General features: G+C 31.1%; 2 protein-coding genes across 2 annotated transcripts; one reads left to right on the forward strand and one right to left on the reverse strand.

Annotated features, from left to right (window-relative positions):
* The first annotated feature begins 1,322 nt into the window (after positions 1–1,322).
* LOC113404688 (superoxide dismutase [Cu-Zn]-like) lies at positions 1,323–9,044 on the forward strand. Its single transcript, XM_026645645.2, has 4 exons — positions 1,323–1,606; positions 2,659–2,721; positions 7,875–8,102; positions 8,679–9,044. The coding sequence occupies exons 1-4, from the start codon at positions 1,430–1,432 to the stop codon at positions 8,934–8,936; spliced, it is 726 nt and encodes a 241-aa protein (XP_026501430.2). The 5' UTR covers positions 1,323–1,429; the 3' UTR covers positions 8,937–9,044.
* A 124-nt stretch (positions 9,045–9,168) lies between these two features.
* On the reverse strand, positions 9,169–14,894 carry LOC113404690 (acyl-CoA-binding protein homolog). Its single transcript, XM_026645647.2, has 4 exons — positions 14,683–14,894; positions 14,421–14,465; positions 13,860–13,977; positions 9,169–9,864 (listed from the first exon to the last, which is right to left on the reverse strand). The coding sequence occupies exons 2-4, from the start codon at positions 14,433–14,435 to the stop codon at positions 9,725–9,727; spliced, it is 273 nt and encodes a 90-aa protein (XP_026501432.1). The 5' UTR covers positions 14,436–14,465; positions 14,683–14,894; the 3' UTR covers positions 9,169–9,724.
* Between the last annotated feature and the right edge of the window lie 910 nt (positions 14,895–15,804).

Below are 15,804 nucleotides of genomic sequence, written 5' to 3' on the forward strand. Positions count from 1 at the left end.
GTAATGTTTGTTAATGGGTTAAGGTTGTCAACAAATTGTTTTGACTGTAGATGACATTAAATAAAGTGATATGTTATTGCTGATATAAATACTTTTTGGCGTTACAAGTTAAAATTTTAATATTTGAAGTAGCTTTTTAATGGCATCTTCATTTCATTTCATCATTTATGACAATCCTTATTAAAGAGAAATATAAATTAAGTAATTAGATATTCTCTACACTTTGATGTTTGAATGATGGCAACGGTACTTAAGTTTTGACAATTACGAATAGTTATAAATTGTAAGCAATATATATATTTTTATTAATGAATTTAATTTTGCGTATCTAGAGTAAGTGACTCAAGTTCTTTTAGGTTAAGAATGAAACTATTTAAGAGTTCACAAATAACCATAGTTATTGCCTTTTAAATTAAAATCACTTTGTATTAAAATAACAATTTTTATATTCATATATTCAAACAATTATTATAACCATAGCGAATACTTATACACGAATCAAGTTTTTGTTCTAAAATCGATTAACTTTGTATTTAGCTTCATATTGTCTATGATTTATTTTAGTAAAATAAACGCGAGAATTTAGACGAATTAAAATATAGCGACTGTATTATATTATGATAATATAATTTGTTTTTCGATTTGAAAATCTCAGAGTCAGTCGACAGCATACTTTAGATACCGTGTCAGGAATATAGTGAAACTGAGACGTTGCGTTTGCGTTTGCGTTATGTTGCGCGACTGACCCCGATCGCGTTATCGCACTTAACTTATATGCAATGTAACCCCTACAATATTATACAACAAGTGCTAACTAGTCTCGACTAATTTTAATTTTATTAACTTAATGGCCGTACGCTTCTAGGCCTGTTTTATTTAAACACAGATTTTTCTCTTTGACATTCAAAAAGAGGACGACGTTGCTTAAGTAATCATACCCCAACCAAAATATCTGGGTAAAGTCGTTAGTTTTAAAGCATTCACTTGAAAATGTTTGACAATTGCAACGCAAATCCAATACATAGGTATAATATATTAATTAAAGTTCCAACTTAAACCGATAGATATGCTTAAGCTGCAACGTTCTAAACAAAATTAGCACCGTAATTATCAAGTTAATATAACATTTTTTTTTTCTAAAATATGCACGAATTAACTGCCAACTTCCAGTTCGACAATGGCGTATCTAAACGTTTAACACGTCACGCTCCTCAATCACGAGACCTTGGCTGCTCACGAAGACCTAATGACAAACCATCTTCATATACATTCATTAAAATATACAAGAAAAAATATCTCTTACCACCTCTACTCAGTACAACAATCATTGACAGTCAGCCATTTGCAAAGCCAAGACGCCTACCGAAATCTGTTCCATTTTTAAAAACCGCGCGCATAATATTCCAGTTTAGTTTTTTTTTTTTTCGAAATGCATCTTAGGTTGCATATATTTTTCGGCCAATTTTTGTGGCTCGTTTCCGTCCTTAATGGAAAAAGTTTTCAAGGCGTTCCTGGATATGGCAGGAACTTGTTGATCAAAGCGATACCGCCAATCGAAGATTATCAAAGTAACATTTATGAAGTTTTCATGGAACCTTATTTATATGTAAGTTGACAAATTATTTTATTTTATATGTTACGTCTTTCACATCTATTGCACAATGATCACGCTCTTCGCATTTTTATAGGGTTGTATTTCCTTGTAACCCAACGACCATTATGTTTACTATGACCACTGTATCTGAAAGGGAATCGGTTATATCAATAATAATCGACGTTTAGTTTAATATATTTAAAATATTACATTATTATGAACAAATGAAAAGCTCTAATATTATATTATTTCTACCAGTACAGTTCCATTTGAATATCAAAGAATTGAATACAATATAACACCCGTAGTGATATGTCAAATTATGAAGTAAGTTTCTGTAAGAGTTCATTGCACGTTTTTTTATCTGTTCATTAGCGCTATCCGTCCGTTTTTTTTTGGTTTGATTTCATCTTGTTAAATAAAAAGTATTACGTTTTATATATAAAAACTGTACTTGCCTGTAATAACAGTGTTTCAGTCAGGTTCAAAGCGGAAGCACTCTAATTTTGTGTTAACGTTACTTGGCGAGTTCTGACTCGTTATATTTGACTATATATTTGTTCTGACAAATATATAGTCAAATATATACGTATAAATATCTTAAATGACAGGATTTTTATATGTGTTTGAGTGGATATGTTGTTTAGATCGGACTTGATGGTGCTGCGAACGGGTGCAGGATTTCTTATTTTTACCTATTTTGTATGGGTTCTGGCGAGGTTAATGATTCGAGCGAAATTAATGTGGGTTTCGAGAGTAATATAATTATAAACTACTAGTAGTCGTTTTGAGGGTTGATCTTCAGCTGTTAAGCATAAAAAGTAGTCTTTGTCTTTCCTAGGAGTGAAACTTGCTTCGTACCAAATTTCATCAAATTCGGTTGAGAGGTTTCGGTTTAATTACTTTCGCATTCTATGTAATATTGTTATGTTTTATATTTATTTAGACAGCGTATTTGGTCACCAGTCGATACTAAATGGTCGGCCCAGGAGCTTTTCAACCGAACGCTGGCAGAATTACAGCAGATACAATAATTATGTTTACGTTTATTGTTTATTTTTCAGGAACTCGGCACCTCTTTTCCTCTTGGAAGCGAACGTTCTGATAAACAAATAGAATTTCCTGTTGTAAGTATTAGATGATACAGAGTACTAACACACATCGTTTTGACATTCTATGTAGTCTTATCAGTGTCACTACTCTGACAGACTGGAAAGTGGGCCATAGCCATACCTTCCATAGCTATGTGGTATCCTAATGGTACGTGGTCGCCACCGCACGTAGATCACTATCACTGGAAGAAATATTAACCAATAACCATTCCTTTCATCGCTAATGGAACCTTGGAAACTAAAATGTTACGTCCCTTGTGCCTTTACACTGGCTCACCCTTCAAACCGGAACACAACAATATAAAGTATAGCTGTTCAGCGGTAGAAGATCTGATAAGTGAATGGATGTTACCTAATCGGGCATATACAAATCCCTTCACTAAGTCCAGCTACTAAATCTTATACTCGCAAAATATCATGTTTTTTTTGGAAAAGCTTAACTTATAAAGATATATAACACTCAAGTACAGATAATTTACTAATTCTAATTCTAATTCGAATCGAAGATAAAAAAATTAAAAACAATTACATAATTACCTAAACGTGACTAGCTCATGTAGATTTGCTCATTATAGTTTTAAGCCCATTACATCAAACTTTACACGACCATAGAGGCTTCTCTGACGTCATGTATGTACGTATACTAGCTGTACGTCCCTACTCGGTATACGTAAATAGCAAACAAAGATACCCCTCCAATTTCCTTAAATGTGTTCAAAATTCTTTCGTAGCGCATATTCACGCTGTTAAATAATCCTATGCAACAAATTTCAATAGTCTAGATGATTTATTGATGACGATTTCATTAGTATAAATGGATGAAAATTTTAATGGATCACCCTGGCTACGTACCGTTAAAGCTAATAGATAGGTATATAACTGTACATACATTTATATCAATATGAATTTTGCAAGGGATGGATTTCGGAAAAAAGGTCGGTACTGTCAGCAAGAAAAACGGCAATATATGTACGTTAAACGTTTTTCATTGTTTCTTACATTTTCTACAACACGAAATGGTTAGAATATCAGAAATTATTAAAAACTTTTTAATATATATCTAATGGTAATTTTATATTCACTGTATATACTCATTCTATATATGAATTTGCAAATTGAAATGTGTTCGTTTTCAAAATAAAAAATGTATAATCAAGTACCAAATTTAGTTTTTCGTATTTATATTTTTATAGGAGCCAATTTTTTCTAATGTTTTTAATAACTGTTTAGATTGGCGCAATTATATATTGTAAAACATATAACATAAATTGAAAACGACTAGAACACCGCGTTTTAAAACTTTGAAAAAATCCTTCCCCATAGCTGGGAAAAGATCTGTACTATTTTAGTTTAGATAATCACTCCACGAATACTCAGCGATGCCTGCCCGGGTTTGAACCCACAGTCTGTACCAAATGACAATAGTTATACTGTTGATATACAACAATTATTTTTGTGAATTTTAATGACGCTAAATATTTATAAAGTCCATACATTATACTTGAGTTTAATTATTTGAATACTAAAAACAATCGTGATACAAAAACTTCCTTCATTAGAACTGTTCCGAGTGTTGGAGCTTCCGTGATGTAATTAATATACGTTAATTAAGGATTTATATATTTAAAGCATTTTCGTACTTTAAATATTTTATAGTTTGGTACGTTTATTTATGTTAACTTACTATTATTTTATAAAAAATGCATCGAATGCTTTCAACCAAGACAATATTTTTATTTTTATTTTATTTATTAGGGAAACATACAGCATATTGTATATTACAACTTAATATAATAATCATATTTTAACACTTATGCCAGTTAAGTTTCCACTACTGTTTTAACAGGGAAGTGGACTAATTTTGATGTTACATAAAATTTAACTATTTATGACAAAGTAAAATTTTAACATAATATGGTTATGGTTAATTACTAATAAGTATTTTTCACAAGATTATGAAATTTACTTAAACTATTTTTAAACAGATCAATGTGGTTGTATTTTCTATTATGACTATTACAAGATCTTAGAATAAAAGAATTTTTGAAATAATTAGTTTTACAAATAGTTTTACAATATCCTTTACTTGCACTAGCCAGGACTAGCGTAACCAATATTCTCTAACTTGCACAAGCACAGGTATAGCCTATTCTAATCAAAAAAAGGATAAGGAGATAAACAAACCTTACATTTACCTATTCCATGTAATTTGTAATAGCTCTGCTGTTTTGTTAATAACTGCAGGGCACTGTTCTTAATTCGTATCATATCTTTATTTATAATACAACACTGCTCCACTTTAATTTTACTTCTAAAGTTTCAATAACAACATCGACGTTCAAAACGCTTTTATCGCAAATACCTGATGAATATCACAGGTTAATCAAGCTCTCGACCAATCATATCACGTCAATTTGATGTCAAATGTTGTTTTTTGGTTTTTGTCCTCTTGTGCTCGGAACAAGTAACACTCCCATAATCCGATATGACTGGAGAGAGATCAGATCAGACAGAACCAAAGGCTTTACGTGCCTTACAAGGCAAAGGACTGTATAAACAGCCTTAAAAGTCATGCATGCCGAGTTTTTGATAGAAAAGCCCAATTGGAAAAATCATTCTAATTCTAAAAATCATTTGGAACAGAAATTGATGACAATATATTCATATCATCTTTAATGTATTATGCAAATTAAAACAATAGTCTACCAAATGAAATATCTATGTATATATTTATCTAAAAAAAATATGTATTTTTTTCCAGTCCTATATTATGCGCTCATAATATAATTCATTTGATTGAGTTGAAACTTTAACACTATTGTTTCTTATGTGGTTTTATTTGTGTGAGTGGTATCCGATAATTGCTCTAAAAAAATTGCAAACAGGAATTGCAACGCTCGAAGGCATCTAAATAAATTATAATATTTTTGCACTATTGTTAAGTACGCTACAATGATTTGCGAGAATGTCAGCCTAATTAGTTTCGTTTTTAATAAGACTGTCTTACTGCGTTGCGTTGTTAAAGGGAGCCATTTATATCCACATTTCAATATTCTAATCATAGATCAGTCACACTTTCTATTCCCCGATGAACAATATGTGATTTTTGTATACATTATTAAAATGTATTAAAATTTACCATTGCTCACTCACACAAACCGAAGAATGCTTTAAATTATCCTAAAATAAAAACAATAATATACATAAAATAAAAACCTAAAACTAATCAGAGACAATGACAAAGGTTACGTACCTACGTACGTAACGTAGACAATTTTATTTCATTTTTAATGATTTGACATATTTCTAAAAGTCCTAATACCTAATCGGTGGTAGCGTTACATTAAATTTAATCCAGTTAAAAATCCCTATTGAAAAATCTTTATTTTGATTTGTAAACAATTAATTTCAAAGATAACCATCGCGTGTGAGTAATCACATCGTCTTTCCTGAGATTTAATGCCGTGTCAAGGATTCATATGATACACGTTAAATCGTGATGACCATGTTGATAGTTACTAATTATAATCTTAACAATTAAATTCCTTTTCCTTACAGAGTTATATACTTAATTAACAAAGTGATTTTAATAACAGTTTACAAGTAGTTTAACCTATTGTAAGTACATCTAGATATTATAAAAACTTTATCTTTATTTAATCTTATAATGTTATATTACAGTATTCTAGTCCTTGTTTAGTTATTGTTTGTAATGAATAACGATACTATTTATATACACGACTAATGTACTTGATATTGAACTTAAATAAATGTTACTAAATACCACGTATAGACTAATATAGACTATATATTAATTTTCATAGACAATTATTTGAAATAACCATTTATTAACTTTATTAAACTCTATTTTCAATTTTTTTTTTTTTTTTATTATTTCGGAACGACTTGATTAAATTACAAGGCAATATAATACAAAAAAATATCTACAGGCTTATTGGTAATTCGACGTATTCCCGTTAGGAGGTGATAGGGGTGACTATTTGCGATAATTTAAACCCCTATATGCATAATGCAAAAGTGAACCATTTTTGAGTTATCGCGTTTTTTAGATTTTTTCAAAATAAGTCAAAAATGCAACTTCAAAAATGTATTTAAAAAAAAGTATCAATTAAAATCTATTTTTTTCTTCTGATTTATAAAAACGATTAAACACGGGATATTTTTCAATATTTAAACAATAATTATCGGTCCAAATTTAAAAATGCAAGACGGAAAACGTTTTTTTCCCTCAAATATGCCTGAAAAACAAAAAAAATCATTATGAAACTTGTTCTGCAGATTATTTTAAAAACATAATCGTTTACTTAGCTTTCCGAAAATATATAAACACTAGGAAATTATTTCAAAGCAACCGAAATAAAATGATCAGAAAGGACGCTGGTGGAAATTCGTATTCGAACATGACCGAATTTGTACTAAAGGTCGCTCTTTAAAATTCCCACAAAATTGATATAAAATAATATCCAATGGAAAAAAGCTTACTTATTTACTTAACTTACATACTTAATACGAATTTAAAATAAAATTTAGATACATAAACAGTTCAGTAGCTAAGTTACAATTAAGATATTTTCGGTCATGTTCGACCGTCTACGTTTCACATTATTTAAAACGTCATATTTACCGGATTATTATTATGTCGATGAAACCAAAGTGTAAAGCTTCATAAGTAATATCTCGCGCGAAAGCCTGAATCTTTAAACCCATTTTATTTTGCATTTAATTAAATTCGAATGCTTTGTTACGATTAGACAATTTAGCATAAATATTGCAACGCAGCCTAAACATAAACTTATGGCACTTATGGCATTATTTTTATGATATCGCTAGGCGGACGAGCAATTGGTCACTATCGCCCGTAGGCAATGGCGCTGTAAGGAATATTAACCATTCCTTACATCACCAATGCGCCACCGACCTCGGAAACTAAGATGTTATGTCCCTTGTGCCTGTAGTTACACTGGCTCACTCAACCGGATCACAACAATACTGAGTACTGCTGTTTGGCGGTAGAATATCTGATGTGTGGGTGGTACCTACCCAGACGGGCCTGCACAAAGCCCTACCGCCAAGTTAATTATTAACCAATATATTCCAATAATATGAACTATAAGTACATAGAATAACAACTTCTCTTTTTTTTACAGGGGCCTCAACCAGCACCTGGTTTACGAGCTATTGCGCAATTACAAGCTGATGAAGAGTCAGGAGTAGGAGGCGAGTTGATATTCACTCAAATCTTACCTAACGGTCCGGTAACGATCGAAGGAAATGTGACCGGATTGTCGCCTGGTCTACACGGACTTCATGTGCATCAAGCTGGTTCTATAAAAGATAATTGCAAAGAAATCGGGCCACACTTCATAGCTTACTATGTAAGTAATTTCCTTCTGCTAGGGATCTAACTAATAATTAAAATAATTGTCTTTTGGATCATTTTTGTTTGATTAGGTAGTATTTATATCATATGCCGTAGGTACGCCAGAAACTATATTTGAGTAGGTTGTGTATCGGATGCGATGGATGGATGAATAGAATATTAAGATATATAGGAGAATATTAAGATATTTAAGTTAATGTGATAAAAATACCTTTATAGTAGTTACCAGTCTCACCAAATGCAAAAAACACTGTTCACTTAATTTTCAATCTAGTTATATTATAATCCAAGCAGACAGAGTCACTTTCACAGTTATAATTTTACTACCAATATGTATACGGAAGATTTCATTGTATGATTATTAAAAAAATCGAAATCAAAATAGTTATTTACTGTACTATTGATAGGAGGTAAGAAAGATAGTTATTTCATTTTGACGTGTCGGTTCTACGATAGTCCATATAACTTTATAGACGCAACAGCTACGACAGATCTCAATAATTGTCGAAAATAAAATTGTATTCAATAATAATAATTACAGCGCAAATTCATTTAAGCACTGTTTCCCAAGGGTCGTCATGGCGGACCACGCGATCAAATTCGTCACGTCGGCGACCTCGGCAACATCAAAGCGGAAGAAGGAGAAACGCTCAAGGTCAAAATCGTGGACCACTTGATTTCTTTAGCTGGCCCACGCTCAGTAGTTGGCAGGTCGATCGCCATATCAAAGAGTGAAGATGATTACGGCCGAGCGGGCACGGAGGACAGCGCTCTGACTGGCACTTCTGGGCCAGCTATTGCTTGCGGAATAATTGGCTATTTGAACTAATCCATAAAACAATTCTGAATACCAATATATTTTTTTATTATTTTGTATAAATTAGTAAATAGTTATTATACATTAAAAAAAAAAACAATAAATTTAAATTAGATAGGTATGATTATTTTCTATTTCATTTATTGTTTTAAGGAATTATCATGTATCTGATATTAATGTTACTTTGGATACACATTCTATTAAAAAAATTAATAAAAACCCATACGTTTTTTATTTCATTCATCTGATTTATTTCAAGCCAATATAAAAAAAATAACAAAATGTTACCATATTGATAACAATAAAAAAATTAATGAGCACCTCACCGTGTTTCAAAGGTAGCCTTAACGTTGTGATGTAGACATAAATAAATAATGATAGTTTCAGAACGAACTATAATGGTTTGCACCCGAAAAAAGGACACAATTTAGACAACTGTTTGCCATTTTGCACAGATAAAAAAGTTATAACACTAGTCACTTTAAAAAATCTAATTTTAGCAAAACATTATAAATATAATTTAATAGATCTAAAAAAATACTATTAAAAATATAGTTTATAAATGCTTATGTAAAGGAAGAATATGGATTTCATGTTTATTTGTGCTTTACAGTTCATAAACTTAAAAGTATAATTTTATTGCACAGATAATGCTAAAATATTTCTAAAACCAACTAATGTAAATAATATGATTCGACACTACGTTGATATTATGTCGATAGCGCTGGCAACATAGAATTTATGTTAGCAACACAGATTGACATATTATTAATATAGCGTCATGATGACTTAGAGCTAATTTATTGGAGGCCAATGGACGCGACTAAGCTATCCACCTTTGCGATGTATGCCTTCTGTGCGTCTTCCTTTGACAGACCCTTCTTTCCACTCCACGCCTCGAATTTTGCTTTACCCTTAAGGTCGAACATGCCAGGCTTATCTGAAAAACAAAAAAACAATAAATTATTTATGACAATATTCATCAGATTCGGTTCAGTGTTAATTCCGTTACTTCAGAGTTATTTTCGCATTTATAATAATAGTATAGCATATATCGCTTAATCTAAAATATATTAGAAATGGGGACTGGCAACTGGCATTTTATGAAAAAAAAAAAAAACGAAACAAAGAGTAACTCATTATTGATTAACCTTTATTATCTGTGACTTGATGCAATAACATTAATTACTTTCGCGTTTTATACTTCAAGGTTTCTTTAAATTACTAATAATTCTTTTATTATACACATAACATTAATTTATGGTATGAATCATTAAATAATGAATCATAATTAAAAAATAATGTGGTATAATTATATATTATTAAGTAAGCGACTGAAAATACATATGTCAAATTAAATACGCTAAAACCCCGTTGCCCGACCCGTGGGTCACGAGGCTATGCATGAGTTGCCTGTTTATAAGTACAATAACAGTTTTCAAATATATATATATTTTTACATGTAACGAATTGTATTTGTAAATATAAGGAATATAAATATACATAAGCTAATCAAAAGCAGGCCATATCCCCTTTAAATCCTAATAATTCCCGTGCGAAGTAAGTACTTATCGGTTGTAACCTAACCCTCTCGGAATCCGGCTATTAATGAAGCAGATTAACTATCGCCAGTCGTAAAACCGATACATTATGATAAAAACATGACAGGTATCACAAAGTTATATTAAATAATCAGCTAAGTCCTAAACAGAAATGAAATAGTTACGATTTAATCTTGCCTTGGTTCTCGGTAAATACTAAATAGTAAATAGAACAATAATAAAACGCCACTCTTGGCCAGTGGAACTGATAAGGGACTTTTATATAACGTACATCAGGTCAGCCCGAACAACCTATAAACCCTAAAAAAATCCTCGTCGATTTCATGTTGTTTAGAACACAGTGAACCCACTTAAAATAAAGGGATAAGGGCAAGTACGTCTGAGTAAGTGCCGTCCATTTTATTCCATCAGATATTCTACGGCCAAAAAGTAATACTATGTAATGTTGTGTTTCGATTTGAAGGGAATTAAAGTCTTAGTTCCCAACGATGTTAGCGCATTAGAGCAGAGATAGCACAGTGGTTAAAACGCTAGCATCTTAACTGCTAATTGCGGGTTAAAACCCAGAAAAGCATCACTGAAATTACATGTGAATAATTTGTGTTTATGCATCTCATGCTCGGCGATGAAGGAAAACATCGTGCGGAAATTCGAAATTCTGCCACATGTGTATCCAAACCTCATTGGAGCAGCGTGGTGGAATATGCTCCTAAACGTTCTTCTCCTTCTCAACACAGTTAAATTTACAGACACTTATTGGTACAGGTTAATAAATCTTACAGCGCCAATGTCTATGGTTAGTGATGGCCACACACCATCAGGTGGAAACAACTAGGTATGACGGATACAAATAGCACAATCTTGTCTATTAGTGACTTTGTAAAGATAGAATAAAAAACCTAGGTTCAAAATATATTGAGTCATTACCGCTCAGAATAGCCAGGCTCATCATCATAATTCGAGATTATTAAGCACCGTAACCAAAAACTAGTGAATTGTTTTAATCATTTAAAACATTCCTAGAAAACTTCAAATACGCATGTCATGGAGTGTGGCAAAAGATTATTTAGTAGCACATCCATCTAATACTTGCTGAATTCCAGGCAGGATATATTATACACATATATCATTGTATTTAACCAACATAACTTTGTATTTTTATGATATAGGTTGGCGGACGAGCAAATGGGCCTTCTGATGATGTAAGTGGTCACCATCGCCCATAGACAATGACGCTGTAAGAAATATTAACTATTCCTTTCATCGCCAATGAGCCACCAACCTTGGGAACTAAGATGTTACGTCCCTTGAGCCTGTAGTTACACTGGCTTACACGACACAACAATACTGAGTTCTGCTGTTTGGCGGTAGAATATCTGATGAGTAGGTGGTACCTACCCAGGCAGGCTTGCACAAAACCATGCACCATGAATGTTGAAAAAGTTAAAAATACAACTTTTATATTCCGAACCGGTGGTAGCTTCACTTAATACTTTATAAAATGACGATTCAAAAGTGCATCTAAAAGCCTACTTGAATGAAATATATTTTGATTTTATCTGTTCTTAAGTTATCTTAACAACATTGTTCTTTTCATGGCACTAATATGTATTACACCCCTGACCTTTGACATTAGTTATGACAGCAATATTATAAGTTTTACCACTGGCTCTGTGACGTCATTCGTTATTCTTTATACCTGTATTTAGACACAATAGTGTAGATTAAAAAAGACCAATTCTGATTTAGAAGATTTCTGATATTTTACATTTTTATTCAATAAGGCTCTAACAAGCAGCTTTAACCCAATAAGTCTACAACCCAATGTATGTAGATACTATTGAAAATAACCGACAAAAAACTCTAGTCGTTAATTTTGTTTAATTTATGTAATTAGGTATTTAATTTATTCTTCATTTATTACAGTATTTTTTGTGATAGATTTTAGTAGTACCTAATCTGATAAAAATTATTTCATCAAAATGACGTACGATGGAAACGTCAACGGGACAAAAAACTGTTCACTGAAGTATGGCGAATAAAATCGTAAATACCAGAAGGAAACACTGAAAATCGACGTTTTAGTATATGAGATAACTCAATAGTAGCATTCATATAGATGAAAATCAGAAAATGAATAGTTCTATCATTAAACTAGGTAAAACGTGCCCTTCGAAATATTGACAAGTATCACTTACGTAAACGAAGAGGTTTTCCTAGTAAAAACTCTGCAAATAGGAAAAAGTCAATACCTAAGCCTAGATAATAGGTACATCATTGCATTAAGGATATTTAAAAAATCTAATTGTCGCCGCTTATTTTATACACTGAGATTTAAGTTAATTTAAATATACATGTATATTGTAAATTTATAAAAGCTAAATGGATTAAAGTATATTTTGTGTAAATATATCCTCATGACTATGCAAATAACGTTTTGTCCAATGAAGAATAAATGAATTATCATACAATTGCAAAAAGAAAACATATTTTTTCATTTAACTTTCGCTTTAGTGAAATTATTAACTATATTTTTGTATATATAATCCAGGACGATGACTATTTTCAAAAAAGTTCTAATATAATTATTTTTCCCTCTAATTTTATATAAACTGAAATGGCAATACCGGAACTGGCCAATATTGAACAATTGGGGGTTATTTAGCTTTTTATTGAAAGTACTTAACTCCATAATGTATCCTAATAATAAATACAATTTATGAATGAAAGAATTAGGGATTAAAAATTTAACCCTTTAAAAAGGTTGTATGGCTTAATCCTATGTATGTACCACTAACAAATAATATGCTCTACCACTAAACGGCAACACTTTCAACTGAGGCTACATCAATCAAGGAAATTAATTTTATATGTTGATCAGAATAAATCTTTCAAATTGCAGTAAGGACAAAATAAATGTCAAAGGAGTCTTTGACTCATAATACTCTTGTACGTCTCTTAGTAATAATTATATTATTAGCATGTTGTTATGCAATGAAATAATTATATACTAATTAAAAAAAGGTAAAAATTGATGAAGTAAACAAACTAGTGATAATTGTCTTGGAAGGTCTTCACCAATAACCTTAGGATTGTATCTGGATATTTATACAATGAGGGTTATTGAATATATTAATTAATAAAATTCAATATTTCATATACAAATCTTTATGATGTAATATTGCGATAATCATAGTGAGTATTATAACATATCTCAGCTATACTTGAAAGAAGCACCTAGAATCTAATAAAACAATAAATAATAAAAATAATAATTCAATAGTCAAGAGAACTAAATGAATTAATGGAGCAACTACAATTACTTCCACCTATAATGGTTCCCAATAACAAAGATGGTTAAAAAATTACATACTTGCAGGGTCGGCATCTCCAACCGTTGCTTGCTTGAAGTATGCATAGAGCTCTAGAAGTTCAGTGTCACTGGGAAGTGTCTTAAGTTTCTTAACATTGGCAGCAGCTTGGTCAAATTGCTGAAATTATAAAATATTATATTACTATTTTATTCTAAGAGTGAATATATTTTTAGCTAGTAGTTTGTTATTTGAAGAGGTTATATATAAAATAACTAAGATGACATTATATTTTTTATTCAAGATCTTAGAAAAATTCTATTTAAATAATTTACAAAAGATACATAAGTTATGCATAATAATTACTATCTTTTCCTGCACAAGCATTATTAGTACAGGACTTAAAAATATTGTTTCTTTATTACTTTATTATTTTTAGAAAGGTAATCAACTTAATAAAGATCATACTTTTAATACATTCACAGTATTATATTTGTGAACACATTTTATTGCATTTTACATATTATATGTTCATAATACCTTCAGACTATAGCAATGTGACTTTGAATTGAACCCTATCAGACCTCTATACATTTAACAACACTTAATATAATTACACTTACCTCTTGGAGGGACATGGTTGCTTGGTATTTCAGCAGTTACTTAATCTATAATCATAAAAAAATAACTTTACACTACAAAATACCGAGCAATACTAAATAATATCAAATACCTACATGCCAGTGTACATTACGATTAACATCACAAAAAAAGTATAATAAATCAACTTGAAAATGTATAAACTCTTTTCATGTAATTAAAAGCATTTACTCATTGCGGCGGTAAGAAAACCTCATAATGGTTAAATTAACTACACAAACTTACTGATAAAAATTTGCGCGACAAGCACTCTCAACGAATGTTCGTATAAAACTAAAGGCAACTGGCAAAGCAAACCAAACGTAAAGGTACCGAATGAAAACGACTGATACACTACTTGAACAGTAAAGTGACCTCTCTAAATTGACTGCTATAGCGTCGCGTCGAACTGAGCTGACGTGTTTCATTTCTGTAGGTAGCTTGTAATAGATGCTCGATAACTATGTTTAGTATTTTATTATTAAATTATTACATAATGAACATAAATGAAAATCGCTACATACTAGAATTTATAAACACTCCAAGTCAATGTCAATAAAGATGTCATTTTTGAAAAGTGACTGCACTTTTTTTACAGAAATTGAATGGTTCTACCATGGTTCATGTCCATGGTGTAAAATGGTTGTAAAAATCATCAATTTATACTATATTATTTTTATATGTCTAGAGCAGTTAGTAGATTTTTTTTTTCAATTAAATTACTTAGTTTATAGCGTAATGTAATTTGAATAAAAACATGGACAACACTATTTTACAGTTTTTTAAAATTAATATACTTACTGGTTTTATTGAGTATACTCAATAAAACTGCCGAGAACCATACCATTGCCAAAAACGTGAAGTATATCGTACAGCAGGGCTGGATATAGTGGGAAGATAACATTAAAGTTATATAAATAATATTCATGAGTAATATGTAATTTAAAATGGCTTAAACCTTTATTTCAATTGTAATAATAATCAAAGAATATACTTAATATATATATTAAAGGTTTTACCGTATCGGTTGTCCATAATGCGACTATTTAATTCCCACCTAAATTTAATCCTACTCCTCGGAGGAAAGCTATACAAGAGGGTCCATTCTAGACCTCTTCACCTTTCAGAAGAAGAGATATCAAACATGAATCGTAGGGCAATACCAGCCATCGGCCATTCACCGTAGCTAGCTTACGCAGTATACCGCTGCTGCAAAGAAGCTACAGAATAAATTTAATATAACGCACCCATGACGTTATCCTCTTGTTCCGTTCACGGCCCTTTTGAGCCCCTCATTCGCGTTGAGCCCCACTTTTGCGTACTGGAGAGTGAGGAAACTTTTATTTTTATATCTGTATAGCCGATTCC

The sequence above is a fragment of the Vanessa tameamea genome, chromosome 8 (assembly GCF_037043105.1).
Source record: "Vanessa tameamea isolate UH-Manoa-2023 chromosome 8, ilVanTame1 primary haplotype, whole genome shotgun sequence".
Taxonomy (NCBI): Eukaryota; Metazoa; Arthropoda; class Insecta; order Lepidoptera; family Nymphalidae; genus Vanessa; species Vanessa tameamea.

Bases quoted from the DNA above. Each gene is read 5' to 3' on its own strand.
- LOC113404688 (XM_026645645.2), top strand. From the start codon at position 1,430: ATGCATCTTAGGTTGCATATATTTTTCGGCCAATTTTTGTGGCTCGTT. The intron at 1,607-2,658 runs GTAAGTTGACAA...TTTATTTTTCAG, and splicing joins TCATGGAACCTTATTTATAT to GAACTCGGCACCTCTTTTCC. The intron at 8,103-8,678 runs GTAAGTAATTTC...CTGTTTCCCAAG, and splicing joins CACACTTCATAGCTTACTAT to GGTCGTCATGGCGGACCACG.
- LOC113404690 (XM_026645647.2), bottom strand. The intron at 9,865-13,859 runs GTATGTAATTTT...TTTGTTTTTCAG, and splicing joins TGGAGATGCCGACCCTGCAA to ATAAGCCTGGCATGTTCGAC.